The sequence below is a fragment of the Euprymna scolopes genome, chromosome 6 (assembly GCF_053919585.1).
Source record: "Euprymna scolopes isolate OS-2025 chromosome 6, ASM5391958v1, whole genome shotgun sequence".
Lineage (NCBI taxonomy): Eukaryota > Metazoa > Mollusca > Cephalopoda > Sepiida > Sepiolidae > Euprymna > Euprymna scolopes.
In genome coordinates this window covers 157,646,636-157,672,069 of record NC_136487.1, presented here as the reverse complement: position 1 = coordinate 157,672,069, position 25,434 = coordinate 157,646,636, and the positions used below count along the sequence as shown (strand labels likewise).

At 35.3% G+C, this 25,434-nt stretch overlaps 1 protein-coding gene across 8 annotated transcripts in view; it reads left to right on the top strand.

Moving 5' to 3' along the window:
* The window catches only part of LOC145278079 (uncharacterized), a 220,741-nt gene that overhangs the window by 153,130 nt on the left and 42,177 nt on the right, over nucleotides 1–25,434 (top strand). For 7 of the 8 annotated variants that reach the window (XM_080130343.1, XM_080130341.1, XM_080130336.1 and 4 more), the window contains 6 exons: nucleotides 1,098–1,220; nucleotides 3,885–4,028; nucleotides 6,055–6,138; nucleotides 13,480–13,548; nucleotides 19,306–19,397; nucleotides 22,645–22,829. In XM_080130343.1, the coding sequence (XP_079986469.1) occupies nucleotides 1,098–1,220; nucleotides 3,885–4,028; nucleotides 6,055–6,138; nucleotides 13,480–13,548; nucleotides 19,306–19,397; nucleotides 22,645–22,829 (697 nt within the window). The remainder of the gene's footprint in view (nucleotides 1–1,097; nucleotides 1,221–3,884; nucleotides 4,029–6,054; nucleotides 6,139–13,479; nucleotides 13,549–19,305; nucleotides 19,398–22,644; nucleotides 22,830–25,434) is intronic. The other variant, XM_080130342.1, reaches the window with a different exon arrangement.

The window sequence follows — 25,434 nt, the reverse complement described above, 5'->3', positions numbered from 1 at the left end:
CATAACATCAACAGCCAGAGTAAGCCAAGCGTCGCCAAGGAAATTTAGCTGTTTCACGTAACATAAAGCTGAATTAATGACAATGTAATGTGATGGTTTTCAACGTGATGCGCGTTCGCACAAATTGAAAATTCAAAACAGCAGACACCAATTTGGAAGAGAAAGAAAAGAAAACAAATTAGTAAAAAAGAAAAGAAAAGAAAAAAAAAGCACACTATTTTATACCTTCACGTCAGAAAAAAAAAACATGAATTTCATGCCTTAAAAGTCAGCCGCTGAAAACACCAGCCGAAGTCCTCGCCTTTTGTCTAGAAAAAAAAATTACTGACACAAACAAAAGCTTGTGCATCATGTGGACACAGGTGTAATTGTCAAGTCTAGGCTGACAATTGCCATCATAATTAAAATAATCTGCTTGTGGGCATTCGAGCGAACAACACAGAAAGACCTCCAGCGTGAATGCGGAATGCGATCCACGCACACCATTAATAAAACAACGGTCTGAGGAAACAACAACAACTGTTTTAATATGAAAAAAAAACAGAAAACTATCCCACCTAGTTTTGTTTCAACTTTTCTAGTTTTCAGGTTTTTCCTTGAAAAAAAAAAGAAAAAAAAAAAAAGCAGCCTAAAATGCAAACAAAAAAATCACCCAAAAAACAAAAATAAAAAATTCTTTTTCAATTTTTCTTTAAAAAAAAAAAAAAAAACTTTACAAAAAAAATTCCTTGAAAGTATTTATTTGACTTACCTTTGAACCTTTTCTCAAACAAAAAAATCTTTAACATTATTTATTTAAAAATATATATATAGCAAAAAAAAAATAAATTTTATAACATTTTTCTTTACAGTTAATAAAACTTACTCTGGCTGTTGACATTATGTTCCAGAGAAAGCCGGGCGGACTCTGAGTTACGTCTGGATCACTCTCTACAGGAGTACAGATAATAATAAACTTTATCCTCAAGTAGCTTTTGCCCTTTATAAGTGGTTACTCATTAGAAAACAAAACCATGCCAAATCTGTACGCTTATATACGTTTTCATGCGTTTAATTCTCCTTCCTTTTGTTTTCCATCTTTTCATCTATGAAAACAGTTGAACGCTGTTCTGAAGCAACGACGTGAGGACCTCCGACAACAGCATCAAAATGAGATTGAAGAATTGAAAACTGAATACGACCAAATCATAGAAAGAATGAAGGAAGACTTCAAAGAACAAGTGAGACACACATTTCAGTTTTAATTCTTCTGATTTTGATCTTGCTCGAACACCACTGGCAAGTTTTCTTTATTATTCATATCTAGCCATAATTTTCCTACGTTTCTTCAATACTATTATGTTTCTTAGTTTACTGTATAGCTCCAATTTTGTTAATCTGTGCTTCCAGGTATAACCAAAAATTGCTCTCACAACAGAGACCATCAGGTAACATATCACCCACATGAAGAGTGGCACCCTCCCCTACATTTTCGGTGTAATAGCTAATGAAAAAGGAACCATTGGATCGTCCTCATTTATGGTTAGATATTTTTTTAAGAGACATAAAAAATATGCTTGACTTTTGGCTTGGAATTTGCTCGGAAAAAAACAGGGTTAGCAGTTGCTTTTCCATTAGCAGTGTCATTTGTTTCTATGTTTGGCTCAAGACTAGAGTTAGCCATGGTTTCAAAACATATTTGTTTGTGCCTTTCTTACCAAAATAATAACAGGTAACACCGTAAAAACATAATGCAAGTAATAAGAATATCAATCAAACGTAACCTGAAGCTTTTTCTGAGTTTTCTCGCTCTGATCGCGAATCAAAATATTAAAAAAAGAAAACTGCGACAAATTTTTTTTAATATAACAAAGTTGATAACATTAATAATACAAAATGTAGTTTTTACATGACTATTAAGAGAATCGTTTCTGTTTACATGTCATAATTTACAACACTAAAACCAACGAACCAACAACATTTTCATGAGATGGAAACATTTTAAAAAAGAAACTGCGGCAACTTTTTCTACATTTTTTACGACTACTTTTTTACTTAAAAAGTAAATGATATGGTAAGGTTTTTAAAAGCCACTACCTTCAAGAAGATGAACCATGGCACCCCGCAATTACTGCCGCCTTTCCCGACCTCATTCTCAACCTCTCTATTGAGATTCTTCGCAGGCCACAGGGAGATTCAGCCTTCCTGAAAGAGTGCCGAGCCGCACTAAAACGACTACCAAGGTCCAGCGACCTTGTGACTGCTACCCTTAGGGAACTCCACAGGAATCTAGTGAGGAGGGTTGCCGCCGACCCACTATGCGCGCATTTGGGTTGGCAGCAGAGTGAGATCCGTTCCGCGTGGAGTTGGACGCCAGGTTCAAGTCATCTGAACAATTCGGAGTTCTCTCTGACCTGGCGATTGGCCCAAAATGCACTTCCACTTAACATACAATGAAGTTTTGGTTTTTTTAGAGTCGCCAGCTTGTCCCCGTTGTGGAACAATGGACGTAGAAACGACTGATCACGCTTTCTTTGATTGCTGCGAACTCCACCAGTATTGGTCGTATGTCAGCGAGGTGACGGCTCGCATCGATCCCGAGCATCCTCGCCCGATTACCGTATCCAATGTCGTTGACAACGTGAGGCAGCCATGGAACCGGGAAAGTCAAATGGTTTACATTGCGATCCTGGCCGTGGCGAGAATGGTGATTTGAACGTCGCATCTGCAAGGTGGCCGGGGGGTGTTGTCTTTTTCTGATCAGAATCTGATCGCTTTCTTTAAACACCAACTACGGATGAAGATCAGATGTGATAGAAGAAGGCTGCATCGCATGGCATTTCACAGAAGATGGATACATGTAGCTAGTCTGTGTGTACGAAAAGGAGCCAAATTTGAATACGTGTTCCCTGCCTTGGTGTGGAACACGCAGTTCCGTCAAGTATAACTCAATCTTTAGCCTCTTAGCTAGCCAAGTGACTGTTCCATCCTTCCCCGACTAGGAAGCCTCCAAGATCTTCACCCCCTCTTAACCGCAATTTTTTCTTTTCACCCCGCCCTCTAAATTTCACCCATCTTGGAGAGAAAGAAATCAATCACTAACCCCTCATCCCAAAAATTTTGTTTTCTCCATTTCATCCCATCTAGAGGGCACTCCCACATAGAGACTGTCCCGCAAGAGCTGAGGTTCCTTTAAAAAAACCAAAGTGGAACGAGCAGTCTATCAACTAGACAGGGTTGGGAGGGTCCTACTAACCACTGCTTGTATTTTTTTTCTCCCCCCCCCCCCCTCGACACAAATTATTGTATTACCATTATTGTTCTCATTTTTGTTTTTACACGCTAATAAAAAATGTTTTAAAAATTGGGTGCTAAGTAGGATGTCCCCAAGTACGAAAGGGCGAATGCGGTATTATGGCGGAAGAAGATTCTAGCTAAGAGAAACTTTTTGTTTAGTTCTAGAGTGACAAGGATGACCAACAACCCCCATTTCCCCCCCTCCTTTTGAGTTGGCCCTGTGCCTAAGTTTTTTGTTCAGTTGGAACTTACATTATAATTTTAGCTTGAATAAAGGATTTAATATCTCAAAGTGTAGTATCTGTTCTGATGCTGCGCCACACTTTTTTGATCTCGGTTAATGAAGGAAAAATCCTTTATGACTGATACATTTTTTATTTTTGTTACTAACCAGAGTGCTCCTTTTTGGGGAGCTGTTTTCCTCACACATTAAAAACCGACCTTGTGTCTAACTCTGACCTTGTGGGGAGGCAAGTGAATAAAAAAAGAAATAAAAAAACTTATTGAATAAAATTTAAAAATTAAAATTCCTTATGAATAAAACTTAAGAACCTGACAGTGGCATCTCTCTTTGATAAACTTTTCTAACAAGTAATTTTTATTTTTAGGAAAGAATGCAAAAAACTACCATGGAGGAGACACTTTCGTCTGAATTAGAGAAGATGAAAAAAGATCACACAAAACAGATTGAAACATTAAGACAGGATTTTGTTCATGAGAAAATCACAATACAAGCAAAACTGGAAGAAGAGGTATTTTCTTTTTATACAACAGCATTTATTATTTTTGACTGGTGCTAAGATATCAGCTTCCTGACTTAAATGCACCAAACTAATGATAGTTCTGTTTTTTTTCTTTCCCTTTGAAAAACTGAAATTGTGATCTGCAAAGTCAAAAGCAAAAACAATGTTCCTCTACAAAACAACCAAACCAAACATCATAAATAAATATTTAAAGATCTAAAAAAAATTGAAGCGTAAAACATTTTATCGAAATGATTGGATTTGGTATTAACTCGAAAAGGGTTGATATGCCGTAAAACAAAACAATCAAACCAAACATTATGAGTAAATATTTGAAGATATAATGAACTTGAAGCATAAAAAACTTTGATCAAAATGACAAGATTCAGCATTAAATAATCCGACAAGGGTTGATATGTCAGAAAACAAAACAATCAAACCAAACATTATGAATAAATATTTGAAAATATAAAGAACTTAAAGCATGAAAATTTTTTTCACAACTGTTGGATTCAGCATTAAACATAAGAGGGTTGATATGCCATAAAACAAAGCAACCAATCATATCCATTTTGAAAAAGAAAGACTTTGACGAAAACAAATGCTATTAATTAATAAACAGCATATTAATGTTGATTAATGATAGAAACACTGTTTCTTCTGAATAAATGAATAGCTATAAATACTCTTTCGTTTTGTGATGTAAATCTGTGCACACTATTGCTTTTTAAAAAGATGAATACCATACGATGCAAAATAATGGCATGTGTAAATAGATTCATTGAAATATCTTTGAAAACTTGAATGCTGAATGTAGCAGCAAGCCCTGTGAACATCAATGTCTCCGCTTAGTCTCAAAAGACAAAGGATACCCCTTGTAGGGGCAGCTGTGTGTGTAATTGTGAGGCAGGGATTGCACAATCTCCAACCATACCTCTCCTGAATCGGCACTATTTGGGTTCAGTGGCAAGGAGAAGACCAGGACGACTGGAAACAATGCCGAGATAAGCGGAGAGCACATACAGCACCTGAAAGTCCCAAATGGTCACCCATTTAGTACTGACCAGGCTCAACGTTGCTTAACTTTGGTGATCTAGTGGGAACCGGTGTGTCAACGTGATTATGCCGTACCGTGTGAACATTTACCAGAAAGAACAGTTAGAAAGAAGTCATGCACCACCCACTATAATTATGCAATTCCTACAGTTACATGCCTAGAAAACAGAGCTATTAAACCTGGCATAGTGATATGGGACACGAAGGAGAAAGAAGCAACCTTAGTAGAAGTCAGTGTCCCCCAAAATGATGTTAGGTTAAAAAGAGCTTAGAGGGAATAAATAACAAAATATGAACGTCTTATAAAAGAGACTTCTTCAGCATTTGACAGACTATGGATACCCACGAAGGGGTACATGCGCATGAAATTTTCACGGCAGGAGGTGCACAATCTCCAACCCTACCTCTCCTGAGTCGACATTGTTAAATACCAGTGGCGAGTGAAGTGTATGTACAGGACGACTGGAAACAAATGCCGGATAAGCGGAGAACACATATAGCACCTAGAAGTTCCAAATGGTCACCCATCTGGTACTAACCAGGCCCAACATTGCTTAAATTTGGTGATCTGGCGAGAACTGGTATGTCAACGGGATTATACCGTACAGTCTTATACACGATATGAAAAGAAACTAGGATCCTCAGATTTTTATTATTTCAATAATTATGGGAGTAACTGAGCGTATGGAAAAAATATACCCGGCGAATAAAGTGCAAGAGAAATAAAAACCATTGCACTGTTAGAATCTTAAAAAGATCTCTCGGTTGAAGTGTTCGAAATAACAGGTTAATGTCTGGTAGGATGCCCCGTCCTCAGAAAAAAATAAGAAAAATAAAAAAAGTTAAACAATAAAATGCTATTTTTTCATTGTTTGTATGTGTATATATGTGTGTGCACTGTTGATATAGTTTTATTTCCCACAGTTTGTTTTTTTGTTAATCTTTCTGCTTTATTTTTCTTCTTAAAAATTCTAAATAGAGAAATTGTTTGGCCAAAAAGTCACATGAATTGGATATATGGAGGAGTGAATTAGAAAGATCGTCAAACGAATTATCACGCAAGGTTCGTATTGTTCTAACAATGTTTTATTTATTGTTTCTGAATATTTTTAGATGAGGATCGATTATTTGGATTACTGTTCTCATCTTGGCATCATATTTGATAGGAAATTAACATTCATACCAAATATAAGCTACTTAAAAACAAAATGCCACAAGAACATTCAATTAATCAAAGTGTTAGCAAACACAGACCGAGGTGCTAATAAAACTACATTATAAAAACTGTATCGATCCTTAATTAGATCCAAACTTGACTACAGATGTTACATATATGGAGCAGCCAGAAAATCATATGTGAATGAATTGGATACGATACACCACCAAGAATTGAGATTTGCCTTGGGAGTCTTCAGAACCTCTCCATATATACTGTCTAAATTATAATATCTACGAGTTACGAATGGTGGTCGCATCTATCTTTAATCTGCCTGACTTTTACACATTATTTTCAAGATTTTTTTCGATCGCTGCATCTTCGTTTCGCTTTTCGGTATAAAAAGTGAAACTGAAAATCCATACCATCAGTTCTCTGGCAGGGACATACACAAAGCAAGTCGGCTTTGATCAATGCAGCAAAAACCGTCATATCAGACAATTGCTTTTCAAATGGACACCCCCATTTTTTATCTCGGGTAAACAAACAGCCAAAGTTGGAGAAAGAAAAACTGCCTCGCAGCAAAACTTAACTGCCGAATATGTTTGACCTCATAATCATTAAATTCGCACACCTGTCAACTTTATAAGCCTTAAATTAAAGCAATTTTCACTTCCTCTTCCTTCGTGGTCGAGCGGATCAGATGTCACGTTTTCTTCCCCCTTTCTTTTCCACCTTCGCGTCAATGCTTTGGGTTTGAGCCTACCTTCCTACCAAAACTTTTTTTTTCTTCAAACGTCAGGGTTTTTGTTTTTGATCTACCCCCCCCCCAACACACACACCAACAAACACCCAAGCAATGCCAGGTACCCCCGCTAGTAAATATATAAAAAGAAAATAGCAAGAACATTGGAACTCATTCACATAGAATAAACTATTCAAAGCAACACCAAACATCAGAATAAGAGATACAAAACAGATATAAAGAAAAGAAGAGGTTGTAATGACTAGACTACATATAGATCACACTCATGTCACTTACTCAAATCTACTAAAAGGAGAAAAGGTGCCTATTTGCATAACATGTCAGGAGCCCTACACAGTACATCATATACTGACTGGCTGTGTGGACTTTAAACAAGCCCGAATGAAGCATTACCAGAAGAATAGCCTAAGGGAGATATTCAACAAAATCGACCCAGAAAAAAATTATTGAATTCCGAAAAGAGATTAAAATATACAACAAGATTCCACAAGAACGATCAAAAACAACTAACCAACATTAACAATTAATGTTTTGGCAAAAGTAGTTGATATGCCATAAAACAAAACAAGCAAAACAAATCCCCTGAAATGCCTTTGTTCAAAAATACATGATTGGGTCAGACGACATACTATAGTAAAGGTGCACCAAATTCAGTTATAAGTGACACTTTTCTGAGGGTTGAAATTTCAATCCCAAATGCTGGGGACACTAAAACTACAATTACAAATTACTTAAGACTTCTATCCAGTTATGGCTAACTAAATAATTTAAACCTCTGTGGAATTATTTAATAGTAATGTCTATCAAACTAATCCCAGACAATTCTATCACTACAGAAATCAGGGCAGTGTCAAAGAGAGGAGTATATCAAAATTATTAGCAATTTTACATGTTGCATCTAAGCATGATTGTCATTGACAAGTAATAAAACAAATATTGTTGGACAGATGTGCTTGTAATGCAGACATTTGGAACATATAATTGATTGGCGCTAAAACTGTAGAAGTCTCCCAACACCAGAGAACCTTCTACTCTGAAACTTTCTTCACTCAAATTGCTAAACTTTGGAATTCCCTTCCTGTGTCCTACTTTTTCCCCAACTATACTAAGTATAATGCAGAAATTTAAGTGTAATGTGAACAAACATCTCATTGCTCAACTCCCAATTTAAAGTGTCCCTCTAGGCACAATCTCTAGTTCATTGTAGTCTTTTATGTATTAGTGGCAATTTGCCTTATTTGGATGAATATGGTTACATCAACCAAAATATGAGAAAACAATAATCCAAATGAGTCTGTTCATGAAAATCAGGCTGTTTTCTTTAGGAAATGCCTGAAGAGTCTACTTTCTGATGATTAATTACTAAAGTTAAGAATCAAATAAAACATATCTTGTTTGTTTTAAATAGGATTCACTCTGTAGAAGGCAACCAATGCCAACAAAAAAAAACATTAACACGCAAACATGTTTTTCATTCAACACAAAGACGTGAAGAGATGCGTCTGCTTTTATTTACATTTCAAGAAGAAGAGAGAGAATAACGTGAATTCACTTGTTTATATATCACGTCATCAAAGTATCTTATATAAAGAAAGGGAACTAACTCTTCACACAGTTCAAGAAAGGCAATTCTAACAGATCACTGATTTTTAATACTTTCTTGTATATTTGTTAAGCTCTCTTGATAGCAAGCCAAGTCTAATGATAAGTCAATTGTTATGTATAGATGTGTGTGTGTGTGTGTGTGTGTATATATATATATATATATATATATATATATATACTAGCATTTCAGCCCGGCGTTGCCCGGGTGTTTGGAGGTGTATGCTGAGCAAAAAAAAAAAAGTAAATTTTTTTTTAATTTTACCCCTATTATGACCCCTTAAAATTTATAGTTTCGGGCTCAAATCACTTTATTAAGTTAGATCCAGGTTCAAGGAACCTATATCTAAAATTTCAAGTGTCTAGACCCAAAATTGTCGGAGGAGTTTGGTAGAGTTCTTAAAGGTCAAATCGTTGAAATTTGACCCCTTAACAGCCAAATTTCTGGTTGACACCCGTCACATCGATTTTCCCAAATCTCAGTACCCTGTATTTCAAATTTCGAGTCTATAGACTAAAAATTGACAGATTTATTGCGTAGGGAAATGTACACAGACAGACAGATAGACAGACACGTTCACTTTTATAGATATATAGATATATATATATATCTGATGCCTCCACCCCTGTAGGGGCAGCTGCGCATGTAATGGTGAGGCAAGGGGGTTGCACAATCACCAACCACACCTCTCCTGAATTGGCACTGTTTGAGTCCAGTGGCAAAGAGAAGTCAAGGACAACTGGAAACAATGCCGAGATAAATAGATAGCACATACAGTACCTGGCAGCTCCAAATGGTCACCCATTTATATATAGAGAGAGAGAGGGAGACATGTACAGGCTTTCCTACATGACAATGTTTCGATCTGTAGTTATAAATAACTCTTTTTTTCCTTAGGTGTTCTTTTCTTTTTTTTTTTTTTTTTTTTTTTTTAAATAGGCATCAGCACATTATCAAGGCCCAGAGGCCACTCAAGGATAAGGGTTAAAGAGTGTACAGTAGAAATTGGTCAATATAGTAATCATTAGTAATGAAAATTTGGTAAATTTGATAACTTATATGGAACGGCTCATCAAGAACTTATTAACTTTAGACTTGAACACAACCATATTGTAGTCAGCAGGAAAGCAGGAAAACGGAAGACAATTCCACAGGCGTGCAGTTCTAAGAAAGAAGCTTTGTTCATGGAATTTATGTTTAGGTTTAGACACAGATAAAGAGTGGGGGGAATTATTGATAGTGTTTACAGCTAGACGAGTGTTTCTTGTGAAAGTTTGGCGAGGGGGGACCATAGATTGAAGCTCAGTCGAACACTTTCCATGAAAATAACGATACATCAGAGACAAACTCGCAACATCTCTTCTGTGAGATAGAGGTTGCAAGGAGGAGAAAAGGACATCTCCTACAAGGCTACGAAGTCTATTTTGAACTCTATCAAGGCAGGACAAGTCCTTTCTAGCAGCTCCTGCCCAGATGTGGCAACAGTATTCCATCCTTGGACGTACCTGGCTCTTATATAGATAGAGAATAGCATCAGCAGTGAGATATCTACCGGATCGATAGAAAGATCCCACCATTTTTCCAGCGGCCCTGGCAACAGATTTGATATACATGTTCCATTTAAGATCAGGAGTAATGGTCAAGATTGGAAGGTATATTAATAACTACAGACTTTATTTACTATAGATAGAAACTTTGTCATGCCAGTGTAGGAAAGCATGTATATGTGAGTATAAATAAATATTAATATAAATAACTCTATTTGTTATTGAGCACTATTATATAAACCCAGTGGATATTCTTTAGATTTTATCCTATGAATATATTCTTGACCTGGACTACTATACACACACACTTTTAATGTTTTATTTTTTTCTCTTCATTTTTTCTGCTGCCGGCTTCTCAGCACTTTTATTTTGTTTTTGCTTTATCAAACTCCTGTCTTCTATTAACTCTTATGACAGTTCTCTCTGAAAACTGAAAATGCTTTATTAGGAGTAGCAAGTGGTATCAAGCCATATATAGATGTTATTGAAACAAAATCAAAGAGAAGATATTTACAATCTAACATATAAAGTTTTATTTTCATATTTTTAAAATCAGACCCAAATAGCATTCAAGCTGGCAAGTCAAATTTAATTCTGACTAGCCAATTTTCATTTATTGTTGCACTGTATTCTTAGTAATGATAATAATACATTTTGCTACAATTTATTTTTAAAAAAATTTAGTTTGGCTTATGAAGAGTAAAAACTTGACTATGGGTTTATGTTTGACAGCCCCATAATTTTCCCTTTCCATATTTTATGCTTTAATCCGCACATTCCATGTTTCTGACAAAGGGAGAAGAATTGCTGTTTTCTAGGTTGAAATATATCTATGTAACATTTATCCTTGGCTACCTTGAAGTGGCATTTTGTTTAGTTTCTTACATCAAATGGCTCCATTCTTTGTCTGGAGCGATTTCCATAATAAAAAAAAATTCAGTCAGGTCAAAAATTCTTCTTCTGTGTCTCCTCACCCAATGATGTAATGTTCTATTTGAAGATTCACTATAGAGAGGCTAATTACAGATTGAAACTGCATCACATAGTGTTGGGTGCATTGGGATTTGTCGAGCGTCCCACAGAAGGCCATTTTGGAAAAGTACTACCTCCTCTTTAATAGTCTTAACATCACTTGTTTAAATCTATTTTTTATATTCTAGGCCTGGATCTCTATTGTCACTACCAACACGATCAAATTAAACCTTCAGAACAAACCCTCCAAATCAAAGCAGTTTGTCTAATATATTAATATAAACAAATTTACACAATTGCAATACTGGACATGCTAATGTTTTGGACAAATGGTCTGTTAAAACCAAAAATCCTTGTCAGGCAGCTTAATAAATGGTTGCTTTCCACAGAAGAAACCAGTCCTTTTTTTATTTGAAGACTGATTTCTTCTGTGGAAAGCAACCATTCATTAAGTCGCGTGATGAGGATTTCTGCTTTTAATTGACCATTTGTCCAAAGCATTAGCATGTCCAGTGTCGCAACCACGTAAATTTGTTTATATTAATAAAAATATATTTTGCTCTTCTTTTATTGAGCACTCTTAGAAATCTTGTTAAATTCATTAGTTATCACTTGAATACCTTTAATCTGGTGTGGGTGTGTGTGTATGCATATATATATATATTACATGGAGTTCACCACTTATCAAGGCCCAATGGCCACTCGGGGATAAGGGTTGTGTGTACAGTACTCAATAGGATAGTGTAGCAATAGTATTGGAGAATTGATAAGGTGCCATTATTTAGGGGGGGGGCGGTTCATCAGGAATTTGTTTGTGTTGAAGTTGAAGACATCCAGGTTGAAGTCGGGAGGGAAATAGGCAAGCGGAACAGAGTATAGAATATATATATATATATATATATATAGATGTTGTTTGTTTTTGTTTTTGCGATATGTTTTGAATGAATTCAATTATTTCTGAAAGAGCATTTTTACCTAAATGTACCAATTTGGTACCCCCCACATGGGGAGTGGCAATATATTATTTTTAAAATATAATTATCCACTGACACGTGTTCCGTCATCTACGACTCATCAGATTCAGCCATTCTGATGAGTCGTAGACGACAAAACACATGTCAGTGGATAATTATATTTTGAAGATAATATATTTTGCAAAAATGCGATAGAGGTAAAGTGATCTCGCTTGTTTTCTTTTCCTTATAAAGGAAATATTTTTTTTTCAATAATGTTTTATTGTTAAAGTGTTTTTTATTTAATAAGTCTGAAGAAAGGCTGTTCTTGTAAAAAATTTTCAAACGACATTATTTGAATTTGTCCAAATGGTCTTGAAACAATTGTAACTAACAATGAAATACACTTTTTGTTGTTATCAACCCATTCTTTGAAGTCTTGGTTTTTGTTAAAACAGTATATGAATGCTCAATTACGAAATATGATAATTTTGTAGCTTACATTTTAAGTCATCTCTTTTTTTTTTTTTTGGCTTAAATTTATTGGTATATGAACGATTACTGAATTATATAAACCCAGTATAATTCGGAATACTACAAATTAGACTATATATATATATGGGCCCAATTCTAGACCTTGCAGTATTATTGGTATGAATAAATTAAGAATAAAACATATTTCCTTTTTATAAATGTCAAACACAAATGAAGACCCTACAATATTATCGGTATGAATAAATTAAAAATTGAATTATTTTTAAAAAAACTATACATTAGTGCGTTATATCTATTTATGAATTTCTTTTTTTTCATTAAAAATGCCTAGTCATGAAAAAAAACATTTTTATGGTTCTTTGGCTTTTTGGCTAAGATTAAAGTGTAGTATCTGTTCTCCACAACATTGCCATTTGACAATGGAAGTTTTCATGTAATTATCTCCCTTAAAAAATTAAAAATCTGGACAGACATACAATCAGAAAAAGTCTTGTTTATATCATAAGTAGATTAACCTTGTCTGACATAAGGCCATTTTTTTTTAATATTATACAATTGTGCAAAAACATTATGCAAGAAATCGGTTTTATATTGTTGTAATAAACTGACTCTCATTAAAGATTTTAGTAAATGTTGTGAAGTTATTGCATACACAATCCATGCTGTTAAGATGTCTCCCCTTGTCTCTAGATAAAAGGAGTTCTGTTCTTTGCATTAAGTTTTTAGAGTGATCTCCCTTGCTTGTTGTTGTAGTTTCATTTGAATGGAAAACCAAGATGGGGAGTTAGTTGTGATGTTTATCTGTGAAAGGGGTTATTAAGGAGTAAATCTACACATAATACAAACTTTATATTCATTTTTTTTCTATTTAAATGCATTTTAATATATTCTTCATCTTTTTATCTTCAATAGGAAATGAATCTGAAAGAAAGGGAACAAATGTATAAAAGAAAAGAAAAGGAAATTATGCAAGAATATGCAGTGAGTTCTTAAAACTTTGAAATTTTAAAATCATATTTTCATTTGTTCAGGACCAAAAAAACTCCCACTCCCACCTATATAAGTACTTTTACTCCATTTTTTAACAATCTGTAACTATTAATAGTTTTCTTTAATTATGTGAGTTCTTTGTTTTGTAGTGGAATGACACTTTTTTTTTAATCCTGAAAAAGCAGATAATCACGAAGGCCGTCCCCCTTTTTTTTTTTTTCATGCTCTCTAGGACACATCAGCCACCTACAAGCTTTTTTTTTATCAACCAGATAAGATTATTACACTAACAGTGATTACCACTGACCTACAAAGCATATCAACAAGGTCCAAGCTGAAGCAGGGAGCATTGGTCTCTATATCAATGCCAGTAAAACTCCAAACGTTCTTGCTGGGACACAGCAACCACTTGCAAACATTTTGCTCGACCAGAAATAAATAGCTATCATTGACAACTTTACCTACTTAGGAAGCTCCATAAACAAGGAAGGCAGTTATGGACGATGAGTTGCAGTGCAGGATAGGTAAGGCCTCAGCAACATTTAATCAGCTCTGCAAGATCTGAAGAAACAAAAAATTTGGATCTAAATTTAGACTTTATAACATCAACATCTTGTTCATACTGCTATGTGGAAGTGAAACTTGGCATCTCAAAATTATCCCACAGAACACCCTAACCCATAGGTAGTATTGTTAATAATCTGCAAATGATGTCTAGGCTGGCCCCCAGACAGAAATGCCAACTAAGTGCTCCAATGGATCCCTGATGGAAAAAGAAAAGGAAAAATAAAAATGAACTGGAAGCAGACAATCAAGAGAGATTTAATTACAATGGGAAGAAGCTGGAAGAATGCTGTCAATCTAACTTCAGATCTAAAATGATGGTTTACTTGACCGCCTCATGCGTCATAGGATGTGGAGTTTCTAAGTCTGAAGAGTTTTTTTATCACTATTTGGCTGGATTTTATTTTTTCTTCTCTCTCATTTTATCTCTCTTTCTCTTTTCCTTTCCAACCTCTCAGGCTGTGCCTTCCTTTTCGCTTTTATGACAGTTCTCTTTGAAAACTTAGAATATTAATTTTATAGTAATGGCTAAGGCTTCAAACAGTTCATGAAGTGGGTAGGAGAGTTAGATGACTGTTGTGTCATCAAAGAATGACTTCCTGTCTCTTTCCTTCCCCCATGCACACTCAGTGTCTTTCTCTTGATTTTAACTTTTTTAGTTGAACTGTTGATTTTTATGCTGCCCTTTCTTTCCACACACACACACATTGGGGATGTAGGTTAGAAATTACATCTTGATTTTAATATTGCATTTTCACAAAACAAAACAAGTTTCTAAACTGAACAAATATTAAACAATGAGAAGCATATGCGTTTTACAACAAATGCATACTTGTGCATCCCTGGTTTATTGCTGGTGAGCAATCAAGAAATACAATCAATTAATAAGTCTTTTTGCTTTACATACACATGTGGTCTGATATTCATTCTTGATTTTTGCTTTTTCCCTGTGTCCATTTCTTACATTGTGTAATGTCTGGGTCAGCTGTTTAACTCAAGATGAATAAAACTCGTACATGGAAACACAAGTTTTATTGGCAGTTTTAAAGGTTTTCTTGAGGATAGATATTTGTTCACAAAGGCCGAGAGCAAAAATTTCTTCCTTATAAAAAACTAGCTGGGGTACCCGGCGTTGCTCGGGTGTGAAGAGGGGAGGGGGAGATCAAAACAAAAGTAGACAGCCAGGGTGGAGAGAGGTGTGCAAAAAAAAAAAAGAAAAAAAGTGGTTGTAGGCAGGCAGGCTCAAATCCGTAACACAAAGGAGGAAAAGGTGAAAAAGATCTGACGTCTTAGCTGATGCGTCCATCATGAAACCGGAAGTCACAAGTGTTCAAATTAAGGGTAATCATTGCAAGGCATATGATGACTTTGTGAAAATGTTGATGAAAAAAGTGACCCCCTCCTTGTAAAAAAATGGCCCAGTTGAGGGTGAAAGAAATAATGTTTTTGGCCAATTTTTCGATATTTCTGATCAGAGACGTCTAGCTTTAAAGCAATACCAATTTTGTCATGGTATAACGCATCTGTCGAAAGTTTTTGCGAAACATATGCACACACACACACACACACACAAGTACACACGCACACACACAAATACACATGCACACATACACACACATATACATACACACACACATATACACACACACACATTTTGCCTTTTATATTATAGTGCCAGGCATTGCCCGGGTGTTTGTAGGTGTGTGTTGAGCAAAAGAAAAAGGTTGTAGTAGACAAGCAAGCTCAAAACCGTGACGTGAAGACGGAAAAGAAAGTGGAGGTGTGTTTAAGAGTGTTGGTTGAACAAAAAAAAAAAATTTTTTTTAAAATAGGTTGTAATAAGACCTGTAACATACCAGAGGAAAAAGAGGTGAAAAAAATAAACCGTCTTACTGATGTGCCTACCATGGTTGTGCTGTCACGGGCGGTCGATATAACACCTTTTATTCGACGTCCTGGGCACGAGGGTTGAATGACTTGCGAAAAAACTGACCTTCCTTGTAAAAAACTGCCCGATTGTGGGTGAAGGAATTTGTGTTTTTGGCCAATTTTTCGATATTTGTTGTCCAAAGGGTCGAGCTTCAAAATGATACTGATCTCATGAAAATCCGTCACCTCTGTCAAAAGATTTTGCGAGACATCCAAACATACATACATACATTTAAGCAGACAAGTGAGATTTATATTAGAGATGACATGGCTTCTTGTGACTTAGAATTGTAGGCTTGTGGAACTCTTTCTGCTGACTGTTTTTCTTTTACCTATAGCCTTGTATTACACTGTTCATCATAAATCAGGGGTCACACAAACTTAAAATGTCTTTGAATTTTAACTTTAGCCTTGAAAAGGCCTTATTTCTATTATTACGTTGAAAAATCCTTGAAAATATGGAAAATGTCTTGAAAATTGTATTCTTAATGTTCAGTAAAAATTTGTGTCGAAATATTAAAAATAAAATCGTAATAAATACTATCAAATTATTTTTAAGCATTAATAAAATACCATTAATATATTTTTTAAATATTGAAACAATCGGAATACATGGTTTTGAAATTGCATAGATGTATTGTACATACAAGAATTATCACAAAACTAAACTACCTTAGGCTATGACCTTAAACTATATCTGATGGTGAGGCCCCAGCTTGCGGGCTTTAGGGAGTGTGGAGCCACCCTTTAATTGCCATTGCTCCCAGCTCCACTCTGACCCAGCGTGGTAGTACCTGTTAGGGTCCCAACTATGGATTAAATAGAAGCCGACTTTGGAAAATATATATTCTATTTAAAAAAAATTTCTTCAAAATAACTGGATTCGGCATTAAATAACCTGAAAAGGGTTGATATGCCGTAAAACAAAAACAACCAACCAACCAACCTTAGGATAAAGGGACTTAACTTTGTTTTTTTACGTTTTTTTTTTTGTTTTTTTTTTTTTGCTTACATTTATATTTCAATTTTTTGGTGGGTAGAGGAGTAGTGGTGGCTGCCATAAATGAAAATGACCCCACCCCCTAAAAAAAACTTTCCTTCTGCGGACGGGACTCTACAATGGTGAATTCCTCTTCCTATCCCCCCCCCCCAATAAAAACCTTGTGATAACCTAAAATGAGATTGGCCGCACCAGACAATAGGGCAGATTGATTTGCAAATTTTTTCAGAAAATCAGTATGGCACTGGTGATGATAGTTGGAATTTGATGTGATAAGAACAGATACCAAAAATTAGATTCCTATCTTGAACAGAAAATTGAGCATTTGATTTTAAAAATCGTTTAGAAAAATGCTGAGAAATCTTTCATTTTCATAGCATTTTACACAACGCTGACTTTGAAATTTCACTATTTTTATAAAAAATCCAATTACACTTGATATATTTATATGAAATACATTGAAAGAAAAATAAATACATGAATAATAATTTTAATTATGAATCACAACTAGCAAAATATCTCAACTTTTACTGCATTGATTAAACAAAAGTTGTCAAAAAAGCTAATTAGCAACTAAGTCTTTTAAATTTCACAATTCAAAAAGATATGTAGAGATGTATTACACAATATAACAATTTGATACAAGTTACAGAACCATGTATTTTAATTTTTTATTAAACACAATAATATAAATTGTTATAATAGAACTAAATTGTTCTGTATAATTTCCTTTCGAGGAAAATGAAGGTCTAATTTTCTAGCACAATGACTTTGTAATAATGTGTTTATGTCTTGCTTCCTGCCCATATACTACTTTTTGAGAAAAATCAATCGAATTTTACCAGTGTGTGGCTGCAAAATTGATAGCAGTAATTTTTTTAGTCTTTTTTTTTTTTTTAAGTTGTTCACTATTTCTGGAAAAAAACAACAGAAAAACAAAACAATTATTTGAAAACAATTATTTTTTTTATATTTTTGTGATGTAATATGAATAAAACTGACTATTGTTTGGGTAAATTATAAACAAAATTTAATGGATAAATATTTATTTACCTAATGGACAAAATCGTTTGAATGCCCTCTTCTCTCACATCTAATTCATCTGAGTTTATCGTCGATATTATATTTCCCGGAAGTAGTGCAAAAGCACTATATTTTGAACTGTTTAAAACAGTAATTTGGATTCCAGTTAACTGTTTTGTTTTCTGAATCATATTAAAATATACTGTTGTTGGTTAAAAAAAATTATTGTCGGTTTTGATATCAAACCAACTAACTGCATACACTTGGATGATAAATTTGACCAGAATGTTTAATTTATCATAGTGTTTGAGGATAGACACCTCTGGTCCATAGACACAATTAATCTTGTGGCTTATGTTAGCCATCTTGGTTGATTCAAGGGCCCAATTTTCTAAGCTGTTTATCTTAGGTTAACTTCTCCTCAAGAAATGCCAACAGTATACTCAAAAAGTAGCCTCTGGTCTTAATTAAATTATTTGCTTCTTCTGCTGTCAGATAATAATAATTGGGAGGGGCACTATTTTTTTTAGAATTCTACTTGAAGCAAATCTTGATAATTAGTGATACAAAGTTTCCCCAAAGGATCAGTAAATGTTGTAAGGCTTTTTGTTGTTCCATCAATTAATTTAAAAATGCTCTAAATGGCAGTTCTTCTAGTGGAACCTGAAAATTGCAAAATTTGCATGTTTAATAATAGAGCCAGATTACATAATAAATATCAATATATTATTCTATTTTCCACAAAAAAGGAACACAATATGGAAAAAATATTTTGTGTAGGTCTTTTCTATGTCAAACCCCAACTATCATCACCATTGTCTCACCGGGGTTCCAAAATCGACCTGCCCTACCAGACAATAGCTATCATGGTTGGAAATTAAAAAATTATAAAGAGAGTTAATATTTAAGATGAAATAAAAAGCATTCAAAAGTACTTAAAAACACTAAAAATGATGCAAAGTAACTCTTATTGGCTATGGTAACATTTCTATATTGATGTATATTGATTTTGTTTTCTTTTATTGCTTTTTCAAATCGCTGTGGATTGTAAAACAAACTCCAAATTTTGTTTTGAAAATTTTAATTTTGTCTTGAGAAGGCCTTGAAAAGTCCTTAAAAATGAACAGTGAAAATCTGTACGAGACCTGGAAACATGTCTGTTCTTTCAACCTTTAAAGTTTAATGAATTTGTTTTGCAGTTTAAAAATATGACCATTTCTTTATCTTTTTAGATTACCCAAATTCCTCCTGGTTCAGAGTTAAGAGATAATGAAGATTTATCGGATGAATTAATGGAAGATGCTAATTTAATTCAACAGAAAAGGTCAGAACAACTTTTTACAGTTTGTTTTATTTTGAAATTATTTTTTTATTTTATTCCTGTTTCATCGTTATTGGTAATTTTTTTTTTTTTTTTTTTTGAATTCTGTGACTGCAAAAATGAGCAAATGATATTGACAGGCAATGCTGGGAAGAAAAACATTCAATGAGTTGCACACACACAAATTGATACAAATGTTAAGAATTTAGTATTTCCACCATTGTCTGACAGAATGCATAATTCGATCCAAAAATATTGGAGCACATATCAGTCGAGACAATAGACAAAGGAAATATTAGAGATTGACAATATCCTATCTGCTCTCCCTTCGGCTAACATTCACATCTGTCGTGACTTCAATGTTCACAATGTTGAATGGCTAGACCATTCAAATAAAACGGATGATGAGGGGAGGTACTGTCATGATTTTTTCATCGCCTATGACCTAACTCAGATTATTCATGAACCCACCCGTGTGCCTCACACTGACAGCCAGTATGCAAGTCTCTTAGACCTTTTGCTTAGAACTTGCCCAGGGCTATGCTCACTCTCCATTCTGTCCCCACTATAATCTTCCGACCATTTAGTTGTCTCAGTTAAAATAAAAACAAAATGTAATAAGTCCTCAAATGAACCTCTCCATTGTACAGTATATCTCTATGGTTGATTGGGATAGCATGTCCAAAGTAGCTAAACAGTGGCTGGGTTCTCATAACAAACAAGATCCTGAACCAAAGCATGTCCTCTATCCCAACCATCATCAATGGATCTGAGGTAATCTTGTCAGCATCGGATGAAACCAAACTCTTTGCCAAGAACTTTGTAGCTAATTCTATTCTATGCGATCAGGGCTGCCTATGCTTCGTATTTCCTCTTGTGTCTGAAAACACACTCTGCGGCATACAAATAACTGTGAATGATGTTGCCAAGCTTATAAAAAATCTCGATTCCCAGTAAAGCAACTGGCCCCGATGGCATTCCTATTATAGTGCTCAAGAAACTTCAACTAGAACTAGCCCCCATACTTACAAAACTGTTTAAATGTTGTCTTAAGGAGAAATGCTTCTCAACACTGTGGAAAACATCTTCAGTCTGTCCCATATTTAAAAATTCAGGCAATCCGTAATCTCCTTCTCAGTACAGACCAATCAGTCTCCTGTGCATCGTGAGTAAACTACTGGAAACTGTGTTAAACAGAAGTGATTAACCACTTCAACAGAAACAACATACTCAGTAATCTGCAATATGGCTTCCACTCATCTAGATCTACAGCTGATATGCTAACAATAATATCTCACAGGATAATAAATCTCTCGATGGAGACTTCATTTCTAGGGCAATAGCTCTTGATATATCAAAGGCTTTCAATAGAGTGTGTCCAGCTACAGAATAATTGGAAATGTCTTCTCGATTATTAAATCATTCCTCTCCAATAGGTTTAGAAGAGTAGTAGTTGATGGGCAGAAATCAGAAACCTACAGTATTAATGCCGACATCCCTCAGGGTTCCATCCTAGGCCCAACTCTCTTCTTGATCTTCATCAGTGATCTCTGAAATCACATTCTTAGATTATTCGTAAACATTTATGCAGACAATACTACCATCTATGGAAACACTTCTAAGAGATGAAAAACGGCCAAGTTCTCTCTGATTCTCTCCTCTGATCTTGAGCATGTTGTGCAATGGGGAAAAAGGTGGCTTGTTAATTTTAATGCATCTAAAACCAAACTTCTATCGTTCCATCATACACGCTCTGACCCACATCTAGCCCCTATTGAAATAAACGGCTCTCACCTTGAGGACGTTCCATGTTTAGACAAACTTCTTGGTCTGACCTTCACTTCTGATCTGAAATAGAGCACATACATCGAATCTGTAGCCAAGGTCACTGAAAAAATGGTTGGAGCATTCTATCGCTCCAGTAGATATCTCGCTGCTAAAGCAATTCTCTACATGTCCTTCAAACGTTCAGCTCCAACTCTTCCTACTCCTTTCCTGGCTATAACCGTCATTCTTTCTATTTTCCAGGAATCTCTTCATCTTTGGCTGATTTTGGCCTTTAGTTCATTGTTTCATTCGCCCAGAATAAACATTCAGTGAAGATAACATTCAACTGGTCTCAGACATTATTTCTACCATAACGCCAGTCCCAGAAGGACTCTTCCCTTAAATAAGGCACTTACTTTTATAAATAAAGAGAATATCTCTTGGCTGGTCTGACTCTAGTTAGAGATATTTTCAGCTTTCTGCACCCTGCATCTTCCTCTGATCAAGCATTTATCATTGCAAGGTCTGCCATTCACATGTTTACATCTATACCAATTAGAAAATTTATTGATGGAAACAGTGTTTAGTTCTGTGTAAATATTTATGATTTGAGAATTTTCTGAACTCCATCTTCTGTGTATTTTAGCTTCCATCATTAAACACTATTTGTGCATGCCACGGCAAAATAGTGGATTCAATAATTCCTTCTTCCAATTCCAATTTCTACAGCAATAAAATCAGATTATTTGGATTCTTCAGATTACTGTTCTCATCTTGAGTGTTATTGTTTTCACATCATTTTGGTCGATGGAACTGCTGATCCATTTCAAGTGTATCTTGTTGGACTCTGGAATTTTTTTATTGTACTCAAGAATCTGCATTGGATTTAGTAATAAATACGGATCTATAATGATAAGTAGTAAGATTGTACATCTAAAAACAAGATTTGGATTAAGGCTCCCAAAATTCATACTAGAATTGTCCGCAAGGATCTATGGCATAACGGACAAAGTACTCTGTAAAATTCTGTTCCAAGTGACCCTTTTCTGGAGGTTGAAGGTTCAATCTTCAGTGCGGGTGATACTAAGAATACAATTGTGAATTACTTAAAACATGGCTGACTGAATATGGATTAGATAGAAAGTTCTGTTCAAAATTCTCTGATGATTTCAGATTTCTATGCAGATTCTCAAGTTAGACAATATATTGAAATATGACCCTAACATGTTTGGATTGAAATTCTTATTAGAGAACAGCATCACAACAGAGGTCCTTTATAACCCTTATCCCTGAGTGGCCTTCGGGCCTTGATAAGTCTTCATGTAAAAAAAAAAAAAAAAATGATAGCTAATCGAATGAAAGTATATAATTTATTGTAAAGACCCAGCTTAAAATCAGTTACTACAAATCATTAAATTGACTATAACGGGCCATAATTACTCATTTTTTTTTATTATCAATTCTTTTTATTCTTTTCCTGTAGTGACATAAGAATAACTCGATCAGAAGAAGAGCTAGAACAAGTTAATCCATCCATGTCAAATATACGGATTGATTCAAGCCTGAATAATGTTACTCCTGATAATGTGGGAAAAGGGCAGTCTAATCCTTGCCTGTCTGCAATGACAACAGGGATCAAAATGGTAAATGGAGGTTTGCGGGCTGCACGTGAGTATTCAATTTGACTTTTGTTTTATTTTTTTTAATCCCCAATTTTTTTTACATGATTTACCTGACTTCCGATGGTGATCCTAAAATCAAAACAAGTTCCAATATCGTCATCGAAAATCAAATAGTCAATGTCTAGTGAATCTAGTAAGAGCAGTAAACCCATCCAGTGAGCAAGGTCCGTATAAATCAGGGTAAAAATAGAAAGAGCACACTGCAGAGAGAAATCAGAATTTGCTTGTTTTTAACCAAACCAAATCAAAGCAGCACTTATCCTAGGCGGGTTGAACTGTCTTTCTCCAAAGGAGGAAGATTCATGGAAATATCAGCTTTACAAGCGGCCCCCAGTCATTTGTATATTCCTGTCAGTGAAGATGACAGTGTTATGTTTATGCAGTTCTTACAAGGAAGTGTCCAAGCATCCTCCTACATACAATACCAGGTCGTCCCAAATGGTCACCCATTTAGTACTCACCAGGCTCAACATTGCTTAACTTTGGTGATCTGACGAGAACCGGTGTGTCGATGTAATTATACTGTATATGTTTGTCTTTAGGGGGAAATTGGTCAGCAAAAGATGAACCACTGTGTTCCTATTTACTTGCTTTTCCACGACGGCAGTGTTAGACACAAGGTCGGTTTTTAATGTGGGGAAAATTCATCTTCCCAAAAAGGGGCACTCTGGATAGGAGCAAAAATAAAAATTGCCTCAATCTACAAGGGTTTCTCCTCCAATGATTGAGGACAGAAAAGGTGAAGTGTAGTTTCAGAACAGATACTACACTTTGCTCCTAGGCTAAAGGTCAAGAAGAAATTAAGCCATTGTGTTGGTAGGATGACATAGTCAAAGGGAAATAACTCTCTTTTCTGTAAAGGCAAGGTCGTTTCCCTTCCTTTAACTCTTTTTTTTTTACATGGGGGGGGGGTCACCATTTATCAAGGCTCGGAGGCCACTCAGGGATAAGGTTATTGCGTGTACAGTAATCAATGAGATAGTATTGGAGATTTGATAGAGTGTCTTACTTAAGGGGGTGGTTTGTCAGGAATTTATTTATGTTGGATTTGAAGACTAGTCAGGTGGGAAAAAGGCGAATGGAAGAGAGTTCTGAGAAAGAAGCTCTGCTCATGGAATCTACATTTGGATTTAGGCACAGATAAAGAGTGGGGAAAATTATTGACAGTAGTTTCATCCAGACGAGTGTTTCTCGTGAAAGATTGGCGAGGGGGGACGAGAGATTGTAGCTCAGACGAGCACTTGCCATGGAAATAACGATAAAACAAAGACAGGCTCACAACGTCTCTTCTGTGGGAGAGAGGCTGCAGGGAAGAGAAAAGGGCATCCCCCACTAAACCACAAAGTCTATTTTGTACTCTGTCAAGGCAGGATAGGCTGTTTTTAGCAGCTCCTGCCCAGATGTGGCAGCAGTATTCCATCCTTGGACGTACTTGGCTTTTATATAGATAGAGAATTGCATCAGTAGTGAGATATTTTCTGACATGTTATTGTATTTTCACACGAAATTAAGTTAACACTAGTAGAGGTTGGTGTCGTTAAATTTGTTCTTATTTGTTCAAATTATTAACATCTCCCCTATCTCCATGAACTCCATCCCTCCCAGCCCTTTCTACTTTTTTTTTTCTATTTCTGGTACTTATACAGTTTAATCAAGACATTCAAAAATGAAAATATCGAAAAAAGGTTATATTGTACATATCCGTTTTGAACTGGAGATCACCGAAAAAAAATTTCATGTACATATCCAAAACGGATATCTACAATATAACCTTTTTTTTCGTTATTTTCAGCGGAAAAACGTTCTTATGAGAGCGTGTTGAAGTCAGCCATTATGAAATTTGTTGAACACGCCACGGAGAGATAACTCAATTTAAAGCACCAACATTCCTTCCCCATCTTTAATACTAGCTTTTCCTCTTAAAAATCGAACTTTTTGCTCGATATCATAACAAATTGTTTTTTCGCTGTAAAAAAAAAAAAAAAAAAACTAGATGAAATTAAGTGAAATTTTTTTTTCGGATAACTTCGTTCCATAACGGATATGTGCAATATAACCTTTTTTTTCAATATTTTCATTTTTTAATGTCTTGATTAAACTGTACAAGTACCCTATTTCCTAATCGCATCAACTATTCTAGTAGCTAAGAACTGACCACCAATCTGCAACAATAATGAATAGTCCTATCTATTGTAATCTGCTCTGACTATATATTGACTATATACAGCATAATCACATCAACACACCAAAGATAAGGAACATTAAGCCTGGTCAGTACCAGATGGGTGACCATTTGATAATACCAGGCGCTGTATGTAGAAGGACATGAACACATTTTTTTTTTTTTTTTACACAGTGATCACCACTTATCAAGGCCCGGAAGCCACTCAGGAATAAGGGTTATTGCAAGTACAGTACGTTAGTGTGGAGATTTGATGAAGTGTTAACTTTAGGGGGCGGTTCATTAGGAATTTGTTAACATTGGACTTGAAGACATCCAAGTTGTAGTCCGGTGGGAAGCAGGCAGACGGAACAGAGTTCCACAGGTGTGCAGTTCTAAGAAAGAAGCTTTGTTCATGGAATCCGCGTTT